The 26,202-nt window shown below is 37.4% G+C and overlaps 1 protein-coding gene across 5 annotated transcripts; it reads right to left on the bottom strand.

The window, feature by feature from the left end:
* Nucleotides 1-445: 445 nt before the first annotated feature.
* On the bottom strand, nt 446-9,197 carry LOC134745757 (uncharacterized). Of its 5 annotated transcripts, none has more exons than XM_063679833.1 (6): nt 9,120-9,197; nt 5,462-5,575; nt 4,563-4,686; nt 3,755-3,842; nt 2,319-2,417; nt 447-1,073 (listed from the first exon to the last, which is right to left on the bottom strand). In XM_063679833.1, the coding sequence occupies exons 2-6, from the start codon at nt 5,484-5,486 to the stop codon at nt 753-755; spliced, it is 657 nt and encodes a 218-aa protein (XP_063535903.1). In that variant the 5' UTR covers nt 5,487-5,575; nt 9,120-9,197; the 3' UTR covers nt 447-752. The 5 variants fall into 5 exon arrangements, with proteins under 5 accessions (XP_063535905.1, XP_063535903.1, XP_063535904.1 ...); XM_063679834.1 differs by having other exon boundaries at nt 9,138-9,193; XM_063679836.1 differs by having other exon boundaries at nt 448-1,073; nt 4,578-4,686.
* Between the last annotated feature and the right edge of the window lie 17,005 nt (nt 9,198-26,202).

Here is a 26,202-nt window from a genome sequence, read left to right on the forward strand (position 1 = left end):
GGAGTTTGGTGACAGGTTCTCGTAGATCCGACCACTAGCATGACTTACGTTGTAGCGCGCGACTCCTTATGTCAAGCACGGCTTCAAATATGGAGTCGCGCGTGACTACACAAGTCATGCAAGGGGGTGTGAACCATGTACGGGAGGAGCGAGTCCCACATACTACCCCCCAATGGGGTGAGATGTGCAAATTCATTTACCCCTGCGTCAAAAAAAAAGGGGTGGGGGGGGGGTGTTTGAACCCGAACCCGGGGGTTGAAGTTGTCTGTGGAATGAGTTCTTTTCCGCAGCAGTCTCGAGTTATGGTGAATTCTCCAAAATGAATTCACCGTAACTCGAGAAAACGATTTCTTCACAAGATGAAGAATATACGCTTGTTTGTCACAGACGTGGTAGGATAGAAACATGAGCAAGTTGAAGTGAAATATACATTACTGATATATAAATGTTCTTTGCAGACGACGGCTCTACAATCCGAGAGTTGAAAAATGAAGGCATTTGCAATTTTTGTGACAGCTTTTTTGACTGATTTCAGAAAATATAAGACATGTGTACCTACCAGTTGATATTATATTTTAGCATAAATTTAGGTTATTTTAAAAGAGCAGTTCCCATGTTAGTGACACCAATTAAAGGTACACTGAAAACCAGTCAAAAGAAACAAACTTCACGAACTAGCCAAACTGATATAGATTCCCTCTTAAATCAGTTCGACTAGCTTAATACCTCTCGGACTGCAGAACGGGCTGATCTCACACATTAGTTATAGTCAATCTTCTTGGACTCCTGGGCTTATTCAGATTACCCCCAGACCCTCGAATGTGTACTTGGACGGACCCCGGCATGTCGACTGAGGAATGCAGGCTTGCTGCCCTAGATGCCCGTGGGGAAGGTACGCAGATCCGAAGGTCTATGGCGCTGTGCAGGCTGGTGGCGCGTGAAGAGCGGGGGGTGGCGTGCGGGGGGTCGGAGGGAGGTACGAGGACGGGGAGGTCGGCGACGGAGCGTGAGCGCCGCGGAGGGCTTTCGGGGATCAGCGCCATGCCGCCCATGCTGCCGACGAAGACGGAGTTCTGGAAAAAAGTGTAAGTTCAGCCAAAGATACAAAAAGTACTAGTAACATACCTTTATAATTGTAGTCACATGTATACGACCAAACGGCATGAATTGAGCCAGGGGTACAGCGAAGCGGGGCATGTAGCGTTTATGTTCAACAAAATATAATCTAATATGACTGCCTAAATGCCTGTGCCTTGAACAGTGCACTGGTTGCTCTTTTGAATGCGCCGCTGGACGGTCGCCACTGAGGTAGCACACTACATAGGTACGTCACCCTACCAACTGCGTTAGACAACATGTTAACCTGACCTGCAGTAACTATGTTTTAAAATATTTATACCAATCACTTTGAAACCTCTTCGTTATTTGTAATTTACGACTTTTACGAGCGCCATTTACATTTTTCATCAAAGTACATTAAAACTGATGAAAGTTGTTCCCCGATAGAAAGCTTTCAAAATTACATTTATTAATTGTTTGTGAACTTTCTGAATCTTCCAAACCTTTTCCTAAAAAAATGTTCGTCCTATTTTTCTTCGAGACCTCTGTGAAATAAGTTGTAGATTACTTTTCAATTGATTTGCTTCTTGCTTTTATGTGAATGTTTTGCGTGCTATTTGCGTGTTTTGTGTTTTGTTTGCATGTGTTTTTTTCAAAAGCACTAATATAATGCAAGCTACAATGTAACTGGATTTTAATGGCTTCACGAAATAGGTAATATCGTCTAATAAAACTATGAAAACGGATTATATCGCGTATATTGAATTTATAATACATCCCGACGTTTCGAACTCTTTACAGCGTTCGTGGTCAACGGGTGACTGAGGAAAAATTACAAAGTGCAAAAATACCCACATACTAAAATAATGAACAATCATAGACTACAAACTTTAAGGCTGGTGGAAAAACTATGCCGGCTCCAACCCTACACCACCTTTTTTTATCGCGTATATATATATATATATATATATCTTTACTTGAAAAATAATTATAGTGTATAACTAGCCTTATGAACCGATTTTGCATGTACAACCAGCCTTAAAGTTTGTAGTCTATGATTGTTCATTATTTTAGTATGTGGGTATTTTTGCACTTTGTAATTTTTCCTCAGTCACCCGTTGACCACGAACGCTGTAAAGAGTTCGAAACGTCGGGATGTATTATAAATTCAATATACGCGATATAATCCGTTTTCATAGTTTTATTTCATGAGTAACTATCGCGGTAACCGAAGACAATATCGTGTAATAGTTATTTACCTGTCTAAGACGATGAGGAAGGTATCCACATGGCTGATAGGCTGGAAAGCCTACGCCGCAGTCATACGATACGCAGCCACGCGATAGAGACGCGCGGTGCTGCAAAAAATAGCTTAGTAAAAATTTTGCAAAGACGATTTCTTAGCGTCACCATTCCACTAACCCGGGGTTAACCGGTTAAACCTGGAGTTACCATGGTTACCAGTATAATTACCAGTACACTGGGTTAACGGTTTAACCGGTTAACCCCGGGTTAAAGGGTTGGTGCAAGTGGCGCTTAAAGTTCTTAGTTCGTCCCTGTTGCGTAGACTAAATATTTGTTACATGATTTGAATCTTGTAGCACTACTAAATGCATCACTTTTATTAGTTTTATTTGATCCTTAGTAGACCTTGGGGCCTAGTAAAGAGGTCAATCGTACAGCCACGCTTCGTGATTGTTGAGCCATTTAGGGTTCTAGCTAAGTTGGACATTCCATAGTGCCAGTATTGAACAACCAATGTAGCTAGGACCCTAAATCAACGATTTCAAAAGTAAAGATAGGCCCGTTCATATAATTCCAACCGAACATTCTCGTTTGGTGAGTACCAGTGGAAGGTATTAACGCGATTGGTTGATGAGTTCGCATCACGCGCGCGATTGGTAGGCAACTAGTTGCGTTGGAGTGCTCGAAAAACCATCAATTTTTGGGTTATTTAGACTTTAGACTCAGAATCACGAGTACTGTTGAATGAGACAAAGAAAAAAGTGTCCCTAGTTTTTCATACAAATTTTGGGTGTCAGTTGTAACGGTCCATACAAATGTAAAACAATGAAAATGTATGTAAAATGCGTTACAAAACTGTAATTTTTTTGGGGACAGTTGTAAATAAGATCTTTGAATAAACGTTTTTTATTTTTTATTTTTATTTTTTATTATTTTTAAAAGAAAATGCCCATATAAGTCAATGCCTTAAAATCCTTAAATGGCACAACAATCGCGAAGCGTGATGGTACAAGTACCCCACGTCCATACAAATTTACAGAAATTTGTATGCAGGGGGGTGCCTTTTCTCTGCAGCTGACTGTACATCGACAAACACTAAATGAAAACAAAAATGTACCGGGATGCCAGATGGTACCAAAAGTCACGTGACTATTTCCATACATTATTTAAGTTTCAATTGGCGTTTTCTATCAACTATTGTATGCCCCACAATTGGGGCTAGGCCCCATGTCTTTACGATAAGATTTAGGAATTGTCAGTTAACAGTACCCAGGTAGCAAAGGGACGTCAGTGACGTCATAATGACGTCAGTATGACGTCGCTGAAGTCATACTGACCCAGGTAGCATTTATACGTCATTATGACGTAATAATGCCGTCATTATGACGTCGCTGACGTCACTTTGCTACCTGGGGACGTATAAATGCTACCTGTAGACGATAATACTTACATGTGGTGCCACGGCCACTGAGCTTTCCGCTAACGCGCAGCTCTGTCGATGTTGTTGTTGAAACTTAGGCTGATACGGCTCCAGCATCCTGTAGAATGTCATTCCGTATCATTGAACTTGAAGGATTTTGATGAAGGATTAATATTCCTGGAGCCTCTTTTCGTTATATGCCACATGGTAAATATAGTAATCTCATTTATACTCGGCAATATTAGTTTCCAACTAACTATGCAGACATCTTTGGCATAAATGTTGGCCCGGTGAAAGCTAAACTTACAGTTTTATAAACCGTTTTTAATCCTTTCTCAGTTTTACTAAACCAGGAAATTGAAATCAATGAAAGAACGCTAGTTTCATAAAAATCCTAAATATTCCTTGCTTTTGAGTCAATTCTGTCAAATTCTATGAAGCTAAAAATGTTATTAGTGCACTCCAAGATACACACTCGCTGGATTATAGCTTTGAATTTAAGTGTAAAATTTTTAGCCTAGCCTAGATTAGTGAGTTCATATTGGAATATAATATATTTATACCTGATGCGAACCTTAGTTAAAACTGTCATAGTTAACACTCCATTACTCGTTTGGGGATTGGCTTAAACAGACTTTACCTTTATATTAAACTAGAAAGTTCTGTCAATCTAACTTTCGTCTATTTCTCAGTTTTATGTTCCATTTGTCCTAGTACTAGGTAGTAGAAACTTTGGAATAATGATTCTACATTTTTCACCACTTCATCCTTCAATTCATCCATCCACCGAGTGTGCTCAAATCTACTGGTGCTCATAAAAATGAGGAAGTCCACGTACAGTTTATAGACGCACCTTATCTTGCCCCAACGGTTGAAGAATAGAGCTATGGCCGCCACCCACAGCAGGAGGACGAAGGCTACTATGAGGGCTTCTTCTGCTCTTACAACTACACCGCTGCCATCTGTTGAGAGAAAATATCATTTATTTTTTCAGTTTAAGCATAGAACAAAACATTTGCCCACATCACATATTATTCAGCGAAGTTTACAGTGAGGCAAGAACAAGTAGCTGATTTATCATTAAATCAATAGAAAGGCTTCCAGTGTTGGACAATTACCTTCACTACGGGTCAGATGTTCAGTCTGACCGTACTTTACTTAAATTTGCGGACCATATATTTTAGTTAGTAGTTGATTCGAGTTAGCATTGAAGTTGAGTTTATAATCGGGCAGAAACGTCGCCGTACCACCTCTGCTGGAGGCCCTCGGGTCGCGCCGCTCCATTCTACCACAGACTATGCCGCACTTACTGCTAGTTTCACTGGAGTTGGACATGGAGGATATGTTGCTTCTTAGGATGGTCTGTGGGGTGTACAACTGTACAGTCGCAGTACCACCTCGGCAGGCAGCCCACCCATCGCATCGCTTCATTCTGCCACAACTATGGCGGACTTACTGCTAATATGTAGTCTGACTGGAGTTGGACATGGATGAGATGTTGCTTTGAAGGGTGGTCTGTGGGGGGTGCAGTCGCAGTACCACCTCTGCTGGAGGCCCACCGGTTGCGCCGCTCCATTCTACCACAAACTATGGCACACTTACTGCTAGTTTCACTGGAGTTGGACATGGAGATGTTGCTTTGAAGGGTGGTCTGTGGGGGGTGCAGTCGCAGTACCACCTCTGCTGGAGGCCCGCCGGTCGCGCCGCTCCATTCTACGGCATCTTTGGCGGACTTACTGATAGTCTGACTGGAGTTGGACATGGAGGATATGTTGCTTCTGAGGGTGGTCTGTGGGGGGTGCAGTCGCAGAACCACCTCTGCTGGAGGCCCACCGGTCGCACCGCTCCATTCTGCGACAATCAACAGAACACTTGAAAATCACAAGGCTAGATCGTTACTGATATTGAAAATCCATACTTATACATATTATTGTAAATGTGATAGTAGGTAACTCTGTCTGTCTGTTACCTTACCTCTTAATGCTTAAAAACTGATTAATCCATAAATATGAAATTTGGTATGGAAATAATTTGAGGCCCGGAAAGGACATAGGATAGTTTTTAGGGTTCCGTACCCAAAGGGTAAAAACGGGACCCTATTAATAAGACTCCACTGTCCGTCTGTCTGTCACCAGGCTGTATCTCATGAACCGTGATATTTCTGTTGCCGCTATAATAACAAATACTAAAAAGTACGTAACCCTCGGTGGGCGAGTCCGACTCGCACTTGGCCGGTTTTTATTATCAATCAACACCATCATTTCACGCAGACGAAGTCGCGGGCAGAATCTAGTCATCAACATAATCGCAATCTTCCCAACCGTCTAAAAAAATATTCGACCACGAAATAATTATTTTAGTTTTTAAAAGTAACCTGTTTTTGCCTGCACAGAACCAAGTCCGCAAGTAACAATCAACTTTTAGTACAAAAATCACGGAATTCCCCAAAAACTTTTAAATATTTTCTTCTTAACTTTTGGGCTTTAATTGAGATTAGTTTCGTCTTTTTGTATTAATAAAAGTTGGTTTGTGTTTTTAGGGTTCCGTACCCAAAGGGACCCTATTACTAATACTCCAATGTCTGTCTGTCTGTCACCAGGCTGTATCTCATGAACCATGATAGCTTGACATTTGAAATTTTTACAGCTGATGTATTTCTGTTGCCGCTATAACAACAAATACTAAAAACAGAATGAAATAAATATTTAAGTGGGGCTCCCATTTCCCATTTCATGGGTAATTTTAACTGATTTTATTTATTGTCAGATTCTGACCATAGCAGATAGATTTTAATCCGGCTAAAGTATTGTCACAGTAGGTATCATAAAACCTATATATTATTTATCTGCAGTACATTGACTTGACCAAGCGATTAAAGCGCCATTAGCATAATGTTACCTCCCGGCCAGCTTCCCCGCTTAACGCCCTTTGATGCCTTATCCATTCGGCTACCACACCTTTAATTACTTACATTTTGTAATATCACAAAAATATTAAATAAAGATAGCATTAAAACTAAAGCAAATTTTTGTCGACAGTACTAGGTAGTAAATGTACCTGTGACGTTATTATGTAACGGTCACCGACAGCCAACTTGAAGCGAACAGTTAGTTCCGTATGCTACAGTAATAGCTGATTGCTGATAATGGAATCACCTCAAAGCTTTGCTGTCATTGCACTTAAATTTCAAAATAAGTACATATAATTGTCTTTATTTATTCAAATTTTCAAAACTTAGTCCCAAAATGCCTAAATGTCAAATAGTTTCTGTCTTATAATGGTATTGGTAGTAGGCATTATGGGATTTAGGCATTTTGACACTATTTTGTTTTGAGGTCACGGAATATAATTTTGGTACTATTTAAATAAGTAAAACGAAATTAAGGTGCAATGAAACCAAAGCATCTCAAAGGCAAAACTGTGACAGTGAGGGTCTAAGCCGTATTGAAAACAACATAACAACAATTATAAAGTGCAGTGTATTTAATTTCCTAGCAACCGTAATGTACTGTTCATGTTAAATCGTTTACACCAAATACCAGAATAGTTTTTTGTGCAACAAGAGACAACGTTCATTTTTGATTCCGTACGCTTTTTAGCGATAAGACCGCCTGTTGTTTACCTTTACTTGTGTTGCTGTTTTCTCTCTGTATTGTTTTTTTATTGAGGTGTGCAGTAAAGAGTATTTGTATTGTATTGTAAGTCCCCGTCCCGACAACTGCTTATAATATTTACACTGTGGCTTTATGTGAAACTAAAATGTAAATGCAAGCCGTTAACAATGATGTATGTTACCGTGCAGGTCTGTATTCAGGCAAATATTAAATCTAGTACATGATGGAAAGCCTTCATACAGCTGAGCACAGCTGCTTGCTGTATAGTGAGTTATGAGGTAGATTATGTAGAGATGATTTAATAAAGATGACAGTAGAAAAGATGAATTTTCTTTATAGCTCACTGCAGTCAGAAGTTTTTTTTAAAAGTCGTTGCATAACTCGAATAAAAAAGGCTGTTCTTTGAGTGTTTATCTGCTCCATTGCGTTCCTAATAAGTATTTTAAAATTGTCCTAATGGATGGATGGGGGTGTAAGTATTAATTCCTATTTCTGACATATCTAACAAATATGTTGTTGAATTGCAGCACGATTTTGTACAACAGTTTTAAACCAATGAAGTTTAAAATTTAAATTATTTTATTAAAAAAATACTCATCATTTGCAGATTTTGCAATTAGGTAACCGATAATCTCACAAAACGAGGTTGAATCATTAAGCGTATACTTATTACGAAGCAAAATTTATTACGAAGCAAAATTAAGTGTTAGTGGCATATCAACATAACCAGTGTAAAGCGTGGCCGAAATAAACAAAAAGACTAATCTGTTCCTTTACCTGACGTCAGAACGTTCGGTATTGGCAGTCACCCTCAAAGCGCTTTAAGCTACCGTTTCAAACTACAGTTTAAAACTTTGACTAAAACCATTTTTAGGGTTCCGTACCTAAAGGGTAAAAACGAGACCCTATTACTGTTATTACTAAGACTTCGCTGTCTGTCTGTCTGTCTGTCTGTCTGTCTGTCTGTCTGTCTGTCTGTCTTTCCGTCTGTCCGTCTGTCACCAGGCTGTATCTCATGAACCGTGATAGCTAGACAGTTGTTGAAATTTTCACAGATGATGTATTTCTCTTGCCGCTATAACAACAAATACTAAATACAATACAACAAACGTGATTTTTTTGCCGTTTTTTGTGTAATGGTACGGAACCCTTCGTGCGCGAGTCCGCCTCACACTTGGTCGGTTTTTTAAATTCTGTTCGACATTTAATCCGACAGGCAAGTAACATTTTGTGGCACAAGCTATCGGGTTAGAAAGCTAAAGTGGGCGTAAGTTGCCCATATGTGACGTTTTCAATCAAAAGGTACCACATTGTCGGTTGCCGATAAGGTTGATTTCTAATTGAAGCTATATGGAAATAGCGCCTTACTGACAAGTGGCAATAAGTACCCTTTTGGTTGAAAATGGCACATATTATTAGAGGTACTGGTTGGTTAATCGATCAGCATACAGTTACCCAAACGTATTTTTGAGTAAAAACTTCTTTGGCGATACGGAGTGGTAGTGATTTTGGCTTTTTACAAGGCGGTGCCAATCTACTTCAAGATCTCCTGGTGCATTTGTGTAAAGAAACGTCAACGGCCTTCTTTATTTAATCCAACCATAGTAAGTATATTGTACAGGGCGCATTGTATCGTGGTGCCTTCGACATTTCACTATTAGGTGATTTGTGCTTTGTAAATACATTAGAAAAACAAATTTATCGTTACAAAAACGCAGCGTGTGACGGTTTCAATAAGTGCTAATCTAGAAAAATATAACATCGTGTATGTGAGCAGCTACCTAAGGTACCGCTCTCACCGGCGGAGATGCGCGACGGCTGCGCCAGTGCGGAGTTTGTGACGTCCGCGTCTGTGTCTGAGACGGGCTCTGTGAACAAAAAAAAATACGGGATGGTTATTAGCTTATATTGAAGGCCAGAGCACACCGGCTGCTTGTGCGTAGACATGCACATGCGCTAAAATGTTGGAGCCGAGGACGCACAGGTCACGCAGTCGCTTTTCGGTGAAGGAAAACATCGTGAGGAAACCGGTAATCTTAATAAGGCCTAGTTTCCCCTCTGGGTTGGAAGGTCATATGGCAGTCACTTTCGTAAAAACTAGTGCCCACGTCAATTCCTGGGATTAGTTGCCAAGCGGACCCCAGGCTCCCATGAGCCGTGGCAAAATGCCGGGAGAACGCGAGGAAGATGATGACTGCGTGTGCTATCAAAATCGTTGCAGACTTATCTTGGTATAACTCTACCTAGCTGAAAGTCAAATTTGCCGTCCGAGCTCAGAGGCAAATATTAATTAGGTTAAGCTCGAGTACATAGATTACTCATACAAGATAGAGCATGTGATGGTATTTGCGCTTACCATTTATTGTCGCGCTTATTTCAATGGGCTATATGCGCCAACACAATTTATTAAGGTTTTAATCTGGTTATGATACGACATTGACACGACTCATAACGCATATCACGCGTACTAATAAGCGCTATCGATATGACATGAATTCCAGTGCATTTTTCGGGCATTAGTCAGTGCAAACGATCGTCAAGCCTATCCTAATCCTAAACAAATTGTTCAATCAGAATCGGTTTCCTGAATAGTAAAGGGGCCCATTGACTATCAGTCCGCCGGACGATTTGGGCCTGTCAGTTAGAACAAAAATTTGACAGTTTCGATCAACTGACAGGTCGATATCGTCCGGCGGACTGATAGTCAGTGAGCCCCTTTAGTGGCGGCGTTATCCATACTAATAATATTATAAATGCGAAAGTGTGTTTGTCTGTCTGTCTGTTACCTCTTCACGCTTAAACCACTGAACCGATTTAGTTGAAATTTGGTATAGAGATAATTTGAGTTCCCGGGAAGGAAATAGGGTAGTTTTTATCCCAGAAATCATCCTTTATGGGGGTAAAAAGGGGGGCGGAAGTTTGTATGGGGAATCGATAAAAAGCAGATTGGAAAAAAAATAAGCTTCCCAAATTACTAACTCCACGCAGACGAAGTCGCGGGCAAAAGCTAGTCCTTAATAATCGCATGTGCGTGGATGAGGTTTGAGCGCTTATTTTATATTGCACAGGGCAGCGGCAGATTTTAGATTTTTAAATTTTATAAAAACAAGCGTCACAAAACTATTTATTTTTATGATAAGAAGATGAAAAACCTTTCCCGCATAGTCCAAAGTTAATGCAAAAGTTACGCCTTGCCGTAGGTACAGTCAGCAACACTCTTAACTATCTATTGGTGGAACCATAGAGTAACTTATACTAGAGCGGTACTGTCATAGTAAATTTTGTAACCCCAGTAAATTCACTGCCATCTGTCGACACACTTTAAAACTAAAATTGAAGATTTGTAAAAATACGATAAAATGTATTTAAATATAGATAAATGATTTTTTTTATTTGCATTAATTATTTTGATGATTTTGACCCATGTTCTTTCACTGATATGCGTTAAAATTGTTAAATAACAAACGAAACCGTCAACGCCATCTATACGACTGTAGGCCAAAACTAGTAGCGCCCTCTGAACGAGAATCAAATTTTCTTGATTTTCGAGGCACGTTTTTTCCTTAGACTGTATCCATCTATTACGGAGTTATATCTATCTTTGGTGGAACTTATGCCTTTTGTAATGAGATCCACCGTAGTAGCGCCACTGGTAAATAATTGTGATTATTTAAATTGAACGATAGATGTTAAAAAAACCAGCCAAGTGCGAGTCGGACTCGCGCACCGAGGGTTCCGTACTTTTTAGTATTTGTTGTTTTAGCGGCAACATAAATGCATCATCTGTGAAAATTTCAACTATCTAGCTATCACGGTTCATGAGATACAGCCTGGTGACAGACAGACGGACAGACGGACAGTGGAGTCTTAGTAATAGGGTCCCGTTTTTACCCTTTGGGTACGGAACCCTAAAAAGGGGGTGCTACGCCCGCTACGTATTTGTATTTTGTATTTAGGTACCTTTTGAATACATTATAATAGTTTTAACGTTGCTGGATTCGTCAATCAATGCATCCGAAGTTAAGACGGCAGTTTTTGTTTGAGTTCATAGATCGACGAATCCAGCAACATAAAAACTAGTTTAATGTAAGTATTCAAAAGGTACTTAAATACAAAATACAGTATATAGCAGCCCTCTTTTTAGGGTTCCGTACTCAAAGGGTAAAAACGGGACCCTATTACTAAGACCAGGCTGTATCTCATCAACCGTGATAGCTAGACAAATGAAATTTTCACAGATGATGTATTTGGACGTAATATCTTATTTGAGGTAATCTATGCCAGTGTTAAACGGTAGCAGGTTTGGAAACGGGTTGATTTTGTAACAATATGCTCGTTAGTTATTCTTGGAAACGTTCGGATTTTATATTAATTAGTAGCTGGATTTTGTGCTTGCATTTTGGTAATCTAATATTTATTTAGGAATTTCAAATAATGTTAAAAATCCAAACCAGTTCGCAACACGCCTTAGCAAATTTATTTTTTATAGAAATAAAAAATAATTCCGGTAAAATGATCCGACCAGTGAAAATCACTACGTATTATAAAATGGAATGGCCCTTTAATATAAGGCCGCCTGTTGTTTACTTCTGTCTTCACTCTTCATGTATTATTTGTTTCCATGTACAATATTCTGAGGTTGTGCAATAAAGAGGATTTGTATTATATTGTATGTATTGTAATAGATGCGTAATTTTTTCGAGCAGACGCGCCACCTGATGGGGGGGGGGGGAACGTCATCATCGCCCATGGACAAAAGCAACATCACAGGAGCCACTTAAGCGTTGACGACCCTTGAGAACCCCAAATACCCGCTTCTCAAAGAATCTCGTAGCGCAATGGAAATACCTCAGGAGGCAACTCATTCCATTGCATAATAATGATAACACTCTAAGAACAAATTAAATTATTTCAATAATAATACTGTTCATTTTGTTCTCTCTCCATCTTTTATTATCTCTCTTTAATGTAACAGTTAGTATATTAATAGTACATTATAGAGGGAATAAACGCCTCTGCAACTGGGTTAATTGTCTGTTGGTTTTCATTTACACAATGTTGGTAAGCATTATAACCACCACCTTCTATTTTTTTTTACAAAACAGAGATCTACATTTTGCGTTCATAAGTAAAATGATATTATCTTTGTTTATTAATAAAATTACAATTTTACACATAGTAATTACATTACAATACTATTCTAAATGTAATGTTCAATATGATTTATTTATGATTACAATTAAAATTTCAATTATTAAATTAAATTATTAATTTACAAAACAAAAAAAAACAGAACATAAAAAAACTCTTTGTTTTAAGAATTATCAATCGTAGGTGTTTCACTGTACCAGTTCTGACAACCAAAATGATCGCAGGGAAGCGTCAGAGCGTCACCTATAAATAGCTGCCAAACTCGAAGCAATTTTTCTTAGACTATAGGTACCTCTTCCACTATTAATAACTCTTTACATATAGAGAAAGATCATATTAGAAAAGGGTAGGTAATTTTATCCGCTTCTATTGATGCTGAGTGTACTGAGGCATAAGTACCTCGTTGCAATAGTTTACCAAAATTGTAAGATTATTGTGTCAATTACCTAGACATTAACTAATTTGATACATTATTGACTGCACCTATATTCTGCTTCACCTCACAAAGCAGCCGTGACGATTTTTACAGTACATATGGTGCTACATTACCGCACTAGTGCGATAATTATCACATTACGCAACTATGTCGAAAATTTAAAGGGCCAATTTGTACCTACTGTAAAACGTTGTACGATACATGTGCGAATATGGTAATTCGCAACTCGTGTCGATTTAAAACACTCCCTTAGGTCGTACGTGTATTGCGCGTAAACGATAAAATTATTGAATAAAATTTCCAATGGCAGTCACGTCTTTTATGCGCCGTGAATACTACCCTTATGAAATTTGGACGTTTCTTTAATATAATTATTTTTATAATGCTTACAATAAGTATTGCAGAATTAAAGTAAATAAATGTAGCAAATGTAAGCTCGTTATTTGCAAAGAGGCCTTAAAAGCCCCCAATTCCGTGGATAACCCGAGGCAAAAACCGGTTTGTCACGAGCTATGGGATCGTTAAGATTAACCTTCTGCGAAAAGGGTGCTTAGCAACCTACTGAAATGGTAGCTCGACCCAGAGGATGGTTGCGCCAACATTTAGACAATTAAGTAAGTATAGTCAGACAAAAAAGAATAGATATTAAAAAGTGGCAATACTGTAGTGTCGTCCCTTTCAAATCAATCTATATTAGAAAACGGGACGACACTACAGTATTGCCACTTTTAAATTTCTACTCTTTTTTAGGGTTCCGTACCCAAAGGGTAAAAACGGGACCCTATTACTAAGACTCCGCTGTCCGTCTGTCCGTCTTTCCGTCTGTCCGTCTGTCTGTCACCAGGCTGTATCTCATGAACCGTGATAGCTAGACAGTTGAAATTTTCACAGATGATGTATTTCTGTTGCCGCTATAACAACAAATACTATAAAGAACGGAACCCTCGGTGGGCGAGTCCGACTCGCACTTGGCCGGTTTCTTGTCAGACTACTCAGTTATATAAATATAATTAGTGCTTAAACGTAGGTATTTAAACAGAAACGAAACTTTATAGCGTGCACTTACTTTTATTCAGGGATCGAATACCGGTATATTTTTCATACAGATTAACCGGTACTCAATTTATATATCTCGGTTATTTATTTATGTATATTTTTCCATTTCATTTGGGTGATCTGATAAGTCATTGTCCTTACCTAAATACTATTCTCAATATCAAAGAAATATTTCGAATGCTACGTGATATTTTGATTTTGAGTTAACGATTCCTGCTTTTATTATGTTTTGTTTTAACGGCCTCCTAACCTATGTAGTCGGTAGTGTTAAAGTATCACCAATCATCATCAAATAAAGGATTTGATACAATAAAAACAGATATAACTTGGACAACTCCACTAGGCGACGCCATTACGGCGATGCTCATCTGTCAAGTCCTTGCCGCGCTATAGTGATGTATCCATTTCCAATACCGATTGTATAGCTGCACTCGCGAAAGCCTCATTATCGGTTATTAGTAGTGATCCTGCCTACGAAGTAGGAGGTATTCGTATCATCACAAATAATTTGTTCCCTTATGATGTATCTAAAACAATAAGTAGGTATGTATTTATCTACACGACTGACAGTATATCGCCGCCTACCCATTACAGTAAGTGCCCCAACTTAAGTACCCATGTCGCCATACTAGCTGTATAGAAAAGTGGATACTTATATTACTTTTGTTAGGGCACCGACTGTACAAGCTTTGCTTATTTTGGGGTAGGTCCTGTTTAAGATTGTCCCCAAAAATATTGTTATTCATATCCTACGTAAAAGCCCCAGTTCAGTTCAGTTCAGTTTATTTATTGGTAAGAAGAATTTTACAGGTCACACAGGTACATTTGAAATACGACAGTTATATACAATTAAATATGATTGATAAAATACATTGGTCAAAGTTTTCAATTTCTTAAATAATCATCGTGCAATAGTTGTGAATACAATAATATTTTAAATAATCTCTTTCATAAAATCATCAATAGAGTAACATGCTTGGTCAAGGAGTAGACATTTAAGTTTTTTAATAAATATTGAATCGCTTTCTGTAAATTTAATGTCATTAGGAATTTTGTTGTATATTTTTGGCCCGATAACACTGAGAGACTTTCGGGAGTTTCGGGCCTTCGGGAGTCGTTGAGTAGGAGTGATTAGCATGGGCATTCTGCGGCTGTCTGCGTCGCGGGTACAGGTTTTTTTATATGCATCTAGGTTTGCTCTAACGTATTTGCATGCTTCTAATATATAAACGGATGGCAGTGTTAATATCTTATGGGTCTTAAATAGTTCCTTGGCGGGGTGATCGAACGGTTTGTTGGAGATTACACGCAAAGCTCGTTTCTGTATTTTGAATACCTTGTCACGGTTTGCGGCCAGACCCCAGAGATCAACGCCTCGGATAAGGATGGAGTGAAAGTATCCGTAATATGCCTTTTTTAGGTTATTTGGAGACAGGCTTGGCGCGAGTCTGGACAGGGCGAAACACGCCGATGAAGCAGTTTTGGAGCAGACCAACGCAGATATGCTCAATTAAAATCAAAATCATGTGCTCAATTTCGCCATGAATGAAAAGTTAACGATTACTTTTGCATTATTAATTAGAATGGAAGTATATGGATTTACAATGAAACACAATTTATTCGTTTTATATCCTAACAAAGAAACCTGTAAATTAATAATTTAAACGCCAATCAATCGCTAATTCTAGCGCACTGTTGAATATTTTACTGAAATCAGAAACAAACCGCTTTGAAGTAAAGTAGGTGTTTTATATAGTTTTTAGGCCAAATTGAAATGGTAAAATCAAGAAATACATAGCGTAGTTTTTAGATTGTAGTGAAAGTTTGTATCGGTACTAAAATAACGCAAGTTTCGGTCGAGTAGGTACATTAAATAAGGTTTTATAATTGCATTTTTCACTACTTATTTACATCCAAATTTTGCGACGATAGTAAGTGGCGTTACTGGTAAGTACATTAATTTATAACATGGCATGTATAAATTTACAGTAGAACCTTGGTTATTCGAAATCTCAAATATCCGGACGCTGAAAAAATATATGTATGTATAAAAAGCATTAGTTTTGTTCCAGAGGTTTTATATTTCATCGTTTAGGTATGTAATATTTTAACATGGGATATCCGAACTAATAGTCTCGGTCCCAGTATGTTCGGATAATCGAAGTTATACTATAATTTGTTTAAATTAGTATGCAGCAATATGATCACTATACGTGCGCTAACTCGGGGAACGTTCTAGGGATTTTATGTCGATAAATAAAATGTCGATATATATTTATACATGTGCTCCCTGGAAAATCCTCAATTATAAAGAGGTCTGAAGGTATAAAGAGGTCATGTCTGATATCGAGCCTCTTAAGATAAATGAACATCTAGATGTTGACAGTAACATCGATATAATTTTTTGTCTATATTTTGCGCCCCGAGTTTTAGCACAGGTATGATGATCACGCAGCATATAGATTTGTCACTTTACTTGATAGAATAGCTTAAGGCAACAACTACCTATTGTATATTATGTTATGTATTTAATTTATGTGCAACAAAGTTTTGATAAATTATTGGTCGCAGGATGTCATCGGTTAATCTAACTTTTCGTGTCATGGGAAAACCGAGCACACAGCACACGTTATTTTGTTTAAAGGTTTTTTCCATTCATGAAATTGAATTAGATTTCTCTTGGGTACTAAGTTATTAATCGAATTGTTAACATGTTACATGGCTGGTATAACGTGCCAATGAGTTTTTCGGAACACCAAATAACATTTAATATTTACCAGTCACTTTTCGTTGAGAAAATTGGACTAATCCCATTATGACCTAGTTTGGAAGGTCAAATGGCAGTCATGTTCGTAAAAATTTAAACCCATAAACTTTGGAATTGGTTGCAGAGCAGACCCCAGCTTCCCATGAGTCGTGGCGAAAAAAGTGGGCCCACATTCGGAAGACGATGATGATTAAAGTGGCGGCCATTCAATTCTGCGAAGTCCTTTCGAACGTGGACGGTGAAAACTCTGGAATGAACTGTCGTCCGCAGTATTTCTGAACGGATACGAAATTCAAACCTTCAAGAAAATACCGTACTTCTATCTTAAAAGTCGGCAACGGATTTGCAACCCCTCTGGTGTCCAATTGCTCGTTTGCCTCCTATATAAAAAAGTAAAACAATTTATTTTTATTACAGTTTAGCGCTAGCGTTCATGTATTACTTATTTAACAACATACATAATTAAACATAGCCAAACTAATTGATTGTGGTCCGTTGGGACGCGACGAATTTGTCCATGGCCTAATTATTGTTATTATTAAACGTGACATCTTTGGACACTGACTGACGTGAAGAGCTCGAACAAGAGCTGTCGGAATTGTATTAAAATAAAAATATATAAAGACAAACCTCAAACAATTTGCTTTCCATCTCGGACGGTGCGATGGATTTATAAACTGTTCTGAAAAAGGCACGTTCCTAATCAAAGAATCCTTTTTGCGACCAGAATTGGAAAGTAATAGATTGATTCCTATTACAGTGTCCTATAACGGTCATAGATTAAATAATGGAAGAGATATAGCGACTTTTTTATGATATAGGAGGCAAACGAGCAGACGGATCACCTGATGGTAAGCGATTACCGTCGCCCATGGACACCCGCAACACCAGAGGGGTTGTAAGTGCGTTGCCGGCCTTTAAGATGGGAGTACGCTCATTTCTTAAAGGTTTGAAGGTCGTATCGGTCCGGAAAGTTGTCGACTTTGAGCAACACTGGTAAGGGAGTCGGCATTCGCACTATTTGCCCTCTGCCGAAGCACATGCCCAGCTGGGCATGCATATAACTAGCGCGTTGCGTGTTGTGAGTGGCATGGGCGAAGCGGGCCGTCGCCCACGGCCTCGCGCCCCAAGGGGGGCCTCGCGCGAGGCCCCTTCGGGCACAGTGAAAGAAAAGGGCCTCGCAGATGCGATTTCGCCCACGGCTAGATTATTTCACGCTACGCCACTGCTCATCGTGCAAGATTTGTCTTTGACGTAAGTTATTTTCTATGTATTTTTTGTGTCATTACAAATTGTATTTAGTGAGTGAGAAGTGTGCACGTTACTCCCTGCCAAAAATGGCGGAACGATTTGTACGGTAAGATATCGCTTGGGCTCCTCCATTCCGACGTGTCGGAAGCCAAATTATGACTAATGATAATATGACAATCATAATCATTATGACTTTCAATAATTATGTCAAACAATAGAGACCCACCTGGGGGCCTAGTCAAAATGCCAATTGTACATCGACAAACGCCGGTCGAAAAGAAAAAAATGTATCGAATGACAGATACAAAGAAAAGTCACGTGATCATTTTCATACATTACTTCACTTTCAATTGGCGTTTTCTATCAACGATTCTGCATTTGCTAGGCCCCCTAGGAAAGCATCGCACATATTTATAAAAAAAAATTGTGTACAAACAAAGATTAATTACGATTGGTCATTATCTTGGGTAAATACAGATGAAAATGTTAAGATACGCCCACAACCCACATCTACATCTGTGGTGCGGGTAGACATTAATTATAGCCCTGCCAACAGTCACCGTCAGTCGGGGTTCGAGGTTTAGGCAGAAAAGTACGATCTTAATAGATTATACTTTTTTCTGCAGCTATCGTTTTCCTTATAGGAACACAAAAACCATCAAAAGTAAAGAGATTTTTAGAATCGTGGTAATTAATTAATACGTATTTAAGAAATTACATAAGGTACTATAAAATAGGAATACAGGGGGCCTAGATAAGATAACAATTGATGATAGAAAACGCCAATCAAAACTTAATTAATGTATGGAAATAGTCACGTGATTTTTCGTAGCATCTGTTATCGCTGTACGATTGTCAACTTGACTAGGCTCCCAGGTCTATTTAGAAATTGAGTAAAACATCCAAAATCTTGCAAAAATGTGGGAATGATGATTTTAATTTAGATCTGTACTGCGATATTCCCCAGCTTGTGGCGAATATCGGAATGACATCATGAATGAAAGAGCTTAACTTTATATAATTTGTATAAGAAAATATAATTCCAAATCAATGACCTTGCAAAATATAGTAGGTATTTTACATAAACCAATCAAATACCAGTTTAATAAACTACGACTTTCTGAAATATATACAATAAAGAAATTCTAATCTGAATGAAATTATTAAATGCCTTTGCAACTCTTGCATTCACTAAAAAGTAAAATTTAGTCCCGAAAACTTTTAGCATTCTTAAGTGCCTACATGCGCTGAAAAATGTGCTAAGTTTTGGCAGCTTAACAATGAAAGCTGCTGCTCAAGAGTTTGTGCTTGAAATAAATATTGAAGCGATGCGGGTACTACAATTTTGAAGGGGTCCCTACTGGGCTTTTCAACATGTAAATATTTATTTTTGTTTAAACCACTAACAAAAAAAATTGCTACTGATTTACCATTGGCTAATATACACTTTGGCTAAAAAATAAGTGCATTCCCGTCGCCAGGGAGGTTTTAAGATTATATTGAGCACCTTTTACTATGGAACCAACAGCGAAATCGCGAAATTTTTTTGAATGTTTCATACATTTTAGCTGCCCGCGCAGCATGGTTTCCCCTATCACTAAGTCCGTCACTTTCGCACTCACATACTTGTTAGAACGTGACAGGCATGGTGATAAGCGTACCGTGCTACGACTCCTGGTCCATTTTCTATGGGAGGGTAAAACTTTTTTTCGCGATTTCGTGGTTGGTCCCATAGTAAAAGTTAGCCGCGACCACGACCAGTGAAACCTGTGTCGAAAAGTCGGTAAATAAAGGTAACAAAATAAATTCGCGTTAGACCCGATTGTAAATGTGATTTAATATATGATAACGACTTATATGATATAATATTTGTAGACGCGAGTTCTCCATTCTTGTGCATGGTCTGAATTACTCTGAAACTTGCAATGATGCATACATTCTCGCTTGTTCAAGTTATTCGAACCCAACTTCAATACGGACCCACATAGCGTTCAATGTTTTCCAACTGTGTAGCCAGGCTAATTTGAACCTTATTGGTATACACACAATGATTATGGGCAGATTCGTTTGGGATATGCATATCGAAGTTGTCCCGTGCGCGAATATTCTGAATGGGTGAAATTATTCCTTTGTGTCTATCTAATAGACCGTAAAATACCTCGGTTTGTATGTAGTGACAAACTAATTTTGATTTTTTATCGGGGATTTATTCCTGTCCCCTTTTGCCCAATACTGTAGTGTAGGATTAATATTTATTCATATATTTGTTTGTCTAGCTTACTATAACTTCTTTACCTTTATCTAATAACTGCCATTGAAACAATGACATTGAATTTGATGTTGTTGACTCCAAAACCTTGTCCCATGAAAAATTTCTCATGACAAAGGACAAAGTAAAGTGAAATATGGTATTCGTATTTACTAACCGATTTGTCTCCTTCTTCTCGCTTTGTGCTGTCCATGTCGCGTCGTCCTTAAAGTTGCTTTTCTTCTTTCCCAATGATTGTCATCTGCAATGAAATAATATAGTACGTTACTACAAACGCGTAGAGAATTGCTGGCTTCTAATCCCGGTCGGGTTATGTATAGTGCTACAAAATCAATATAATTCGTAAAGAACAAAGTGGCTTGTACGGTTTGGTAAAACCCAAAGGGTAAAAAACAATACGAAAAATCAAAGAGCGCTCAGAATGATATAGGTAATATAATAAAAATAAACCTAATAATGATTATAAGATAAATAATTTAAGGACGAATTGGGCACCTTCAACTTCATTTGTAATCTACAGAAAAATTGCCGCTTTTACTTTGAAGGGTAAAAAATGATATTCGGGTTATTCCGCGCAAAAAGGGCAAAAATGAGAACGTTTTACTAATAAACGGCATTCTAAATTGAGCAGGGCTTTACTAGGAGTAAGATATATTGCAATGGCAAACGTGCTTTGGTCGTACTAATGAAATTATAGCGGAAACCGACGGCCTGAAGTTAACTTAACAAATAGTGATGTAAGTACATACTTAATTGTTGAGTTTATTACCGAAAAACTTATTTATATAGTAAATGAGCTTAATAGTTAGGAACCCTAATTATACGCAAATATAGTGACCGCGACTAAGCATCTGCACAATGCGTATGTAAATTATTGAAAATGAATATATTTATTCTTTCTTTTTTACTAAGCCACACTTATGTAATAACTAGGTAGTTAAAATATCATTAACGCGCTAGAACCAAACTATCACCATACTTATACCGAATTATGTACCTACATGGACTCTGTAAGAAACAAATACACCCACAATGAAAACGGATCACTTTTTATGCAAATATTTTTATATGGGTGACTTATTTTCATTTCTTACATGAACAAACAGGAAAATAAACAGAAATCGGTGTACATTACCATCCGTCGGTTTTACAGGCGGCCGCGAAGCCAAACGGTATTTATTAGAACAGTAAGTACACAAAATTCGAAACAAAATCAGGAGTCTGCGCTTCGCACATACAATGATGATTTGTAAAAGTAGGTTGGTTTTTCCTGGACGAAAATTCAATACCAGTAAAATACCACGTTAATATTACAGTAGTAACATTAACGAGGTATTAAAACGAAAAGCTCCTTGCAGGTTGGCAGTGGCACTAATAATTTTGTGGATTATAATTAAGTATGTTTACGTTAAGAAAACTCCCCTGTGTTTCAACACATTTTTATTATTGTAAATATTTAAAATTATGCTACACCAATTGGTCAAATTGTATTGAGACAAAACAATATTAAAAAACTACCTAATCATACAAATTTATAGCACATAAGTCATACATAAATGACATGAAATTTGTATTAAACATATTAATAACGGGTCACTCACGTATTTCGTCGACGCAAGCTCCTGATGACACTTCTCGGTACGGAGTGAAACATGTCGAGGGTTTTCGACTTAAAATACGCGAGTGACCCGTTATTAATATGTTTAATATGTCTGTGTCTCACGGAAGTTTTGTTATTAAAACATGAAATTTGATTCATCTTACATGCTCCATGGCATCTTTAAATATTATAGGCATCTAGGTCTAGGTAAGTGATTGGAGGCCTCGGTAAGCGATCGGTTGATTAGTGCGAATAGCGCGTGTAAATATTCGTTTTAAACTCGAAAGGGAATCTCTATACTGACTGTTCGATTGTTCAGTCTATTAAAGTGTACAGTTTAGATAAATCCTAAATATACTCGTATATCATCATCATCATCTTCCTCGCGTTATCCCGGCATTTTGCCACGGCTCATGGGAGCCTGGGGTCCGCTTGACAACTAATCCTAAGAATTGACGTAGGCACTAGTTTTTACGAAAGCGACTGCCATCTGACCTTCCAACCCAGAGGGGGAACTAGGTCTTGTTAGGATTACCCCGGTTTCCTCACAATGATTTCCTTCACCGAAAAGCGACTAGTAGTAAATATCAAATGATATTTCGTACATAAGTTCCGAAAAACTCATTGGTACGAGCCGGGGTTTGAACCTGCGACCTCCGGATTGAAAGTCACACGCTCTTACCGCTAGGCCACCAGCGCTGGTATATATGTTTTATAATTGTACTTTTTTAGTGAGTCTGTCGTTCTCTATTTATATTTAAGAAAAAATTGCTGCTCACGTCTAATGTAGCGAGTAAAATTAAGACGTTGATAGGTGCCTACCTAATACTTTTTTAATTAAAGTCATTGTGACTCTAACTAAGTTTATTGAAACAACGCAACTGTTCATTTAATGTATTCATTAAGCGATTGAGTTAATTGTATTGAAATTATAGGGGATCATTTCTTTTCAGACTGAAATTGAAATAACTTCTCTCGGTGGAGTTTCTTCACAATTAAAAATTAAAATACCTAAAGTAATATCATTTAGAACAATAATTTTAACAGGCAAAATTCAATTAACAATCATTTATTTATTGGGATAATAACATCAAATTGATTCATCGCTCTTTTCCACCATACCATAAAAATTGTAGAAATGTAAAGATCTTACTGGTTTTCTCGACCGTAAAAAGTCTGTCGACGCGATTTGTCTCGTCTAATTTTTCATCTGGAAAAAATCTCCGCTGTAATAAGCCTTCGAAACTCTGTGACATTATGCCTTTCCTAATTATCTCATAAAAATGTTAATGTAATTATTGAATTTATATTCTTTTGAAAGGTACTTACATAATAAGTTTCATTATAAAACAAATGACAGACCTACATTATATTTTAAGTGAATTATGAATGAATTAATAATTCACTCAAAATATAATGTAAAATATAATTACACATTATGAATGAATTCATGCCTGAAGTGGCCATGAATTTTTGTGGCTGGATGGACTACAGTTGACGTCTAATATATTTTTACACTTTTGCGCATTACTCCATTGCAATAAAGCTAAAAATATATTATTTTGATGTCGACTGTAAATGTAGTGCAACTAAAGTGCATAATTAATACTTTACCATCGTATTTTCACGGAAACGCACGAACGTGTTATGCTATTATTGTCAGTTTCATTACAGGTTACTTAGGTTGACTGAAGTAGCATGACAAATACAAACGTTTCCGTGAAAATAAGATGGCAAAAGATTATGCACTACATTTGTAATGAAGTATTTGTCTTTAATTATATTTTATCTTGGTAGAAAAAAGACAAAAATATCTATATATATATAGTGTGTATTTTTCACAAAGCTTAGGTACGGTGACAGCAGTCATCTCAAAACAATTTTTCGTTTTAAGGTTATAAATTATACGAAGTTATTAGAGCGGGTAATACCTAATTTTCAATTGCATTCAATATAATGCGGTATATGTACAGAAAGCTACAAAATTGTTTGGACACTTTATGCATGAATTAATGCATAAAGTGGCCATGCAATTTGGTTGCTAGTAATCGGTGTGGCCACAAAAGCTCACATTCCCGAGTCCACATTCGTAAGTGACACATTAGGTATGCCGCCTTTGTCCCGACGGACTGTCCGCTGGAATCCGCTATAAACCCACACCCTATTTACCTATTACACACACTCACTGTGAGTACTGTCATAGATTATATTTTCATAGATAAATCAGGGTGTCAATTCGTAAATATTATATTAAATTTAAATAATTAATTTAAGAATTTTCAAAAAATCGGTTTCGTTTTATAATATAAAACTCCAAAAGTGTTTTACTTTAGAATTTAAAAATGAAGAGTAAAAACATATACATGTAATGCATGCTGGAGCAGCCTTGTATCAAATCGAAGTCTGATACACATTTTGAAAATACACGTTTTGTATTCCAAGATGGTGGACATGTACATTTGCATAAAAGATGTCATGAATATTGAAATTATCGTTTTCTAGGTTCTACTTAGGGTTTACTAGGGAGTACGAGTTGCGAAAATTATGGCATTAATATTATTATTATTATTCTCTATTGTTTCCCATATAGTTTTAATTCATAATCAGGGCCCGTACATTTCATGCCGTTGACGCAAAAATTACGTAATTTAACATACAGGGAGTTTTTTTTATAACTACGAATTTAGATACATAATCTATTGACGCGTAGGAAAATAAATACTTGTTTAATAAAATACACTGTTAAAAATCAAAAATATGTATTATTTAATATACTGACTAGGTAAGTATCGACAAAGAGGATATAATATAGAGCGGTACTGTCATAGTAAATTTTGTAACCACAGTAAATTCACTGCAATCTATCGACACACTAAAAATGAAGATTTATAAAAATACGATAACATGTATTTAAATATGGATAAATGAATTTTTTTATTTGCATGAATTATTTTTATGATTTTGACCCATGTTCTTTCACTGATATGCGTTAAAATTGTTAAATAACAAACGAAACCGTCAATGCCCTCTATACGAGAGTAGGCCAAAAGTAGTGGCGCCATCTGATCGAGAATCAAATTTTCGTGATTTTCGAGGCACGTTTTTTCCTTAGACAGTATCCATCTATTACGGAGTTATATCTATCTTTGGTATCTATTATTTAGTTGAGTGACAGTAAGATGAAAGTCAGACGTTTCTGTACTGATTGTCAAGTATCTACATGTATCAGAAACCCTGATCCAGAGGGTAAATAATCTGTACTTTCTGCGTGGGATAAGTCCTTCTGTCCACAGTAAAATATAGCAGTAAATGAGAGGCAGTTAAACGGGCATCCTAACAAATTTGCTCACTTGATGAAAAAGTTAATATCCGCGTTTACTGTTCCGTATTTATTATGGCTCTCGTTATAGCGAGTGGGTCGTATATTGTTTGGATGGGTTTCTAGTGTTTTGTTGTAAAGAGACAGTGTATTTTTATGTATTTTTAAAGTACCGTGTGAGTGAGACAGCGCTTTTTTCGTATATAGCGATGTCCCGCTCGGACACCGGAGCGGCGGGCGAATCAGCATTCAGTATGAAGACCCTACCATTTCATTTCATTAATTTCTTGCAACCATGGTATTTACAGGATGTTCATTTTCCATTAGCATCATGTTGCTCATTTTTGTGATTTTTCTGTACAAATTTGTCATATTACCGTTTGTGTAAATCACAGATTTACAAAGTACGGTCGAGGAATTTATAGTTTTAAAACTAACAAGGGACTTAATCGCGTACAAACTTACGTTTATTCATGGCGTGACGTTTGGGTCTGCCTGTGACCACGAACGTAACGTCACGTTCGAAACGACAGGCCAATCGTCGTGCCGTAAGGCCGTCAATTAAGCCCCGTATTAGTTTTAAAGTTATGAGTAAAAATCGTGTTAGTTTAAATTAGTTATAAAGTTTGTCAAAGGAATGTCTCATTCAAACATAGACAGAGAGAATCATAATATCTTTATCTTACACTAGTACTAGCACCCAAAAGAAAAGGATGAGAATAGTTTTTTTTGTTCTTATTTAGCGACAATTTGGTTTGACCAACTACAGGCTGGCCCAAAAATACGTTGACAAAGTTTTTTCTAATTATATTATACATATAAACCTTCCTCTTGAATCATTCTATCTATTAAAAAAACCGCATCAAAATCCGTTGCGTAGTTTTAAAAATTTAAGCATCATAGAGGGACAGACATCCATCCAGACAGCAGGAAGCGACTTTGTTTTATACTTACTATGTAGTATGTAGTGATTACGTAACTGGTACAAAATAAGTAAAAAATTGAAACTACAGTC

The sequence above is a fragment of the Cydia strobilella genome, chromosome 12 (assembly GCF_947568885.1).
Source record: "Cydia strobilella chromosome 12, ilCydStro3.1, whole genome shotgun sequence".
NCBI lineage: Eukaryota > Metazoa > Arthropoda > Insecta > Lepidoptera > Tortricidae > Cydia > Cydia strobilella.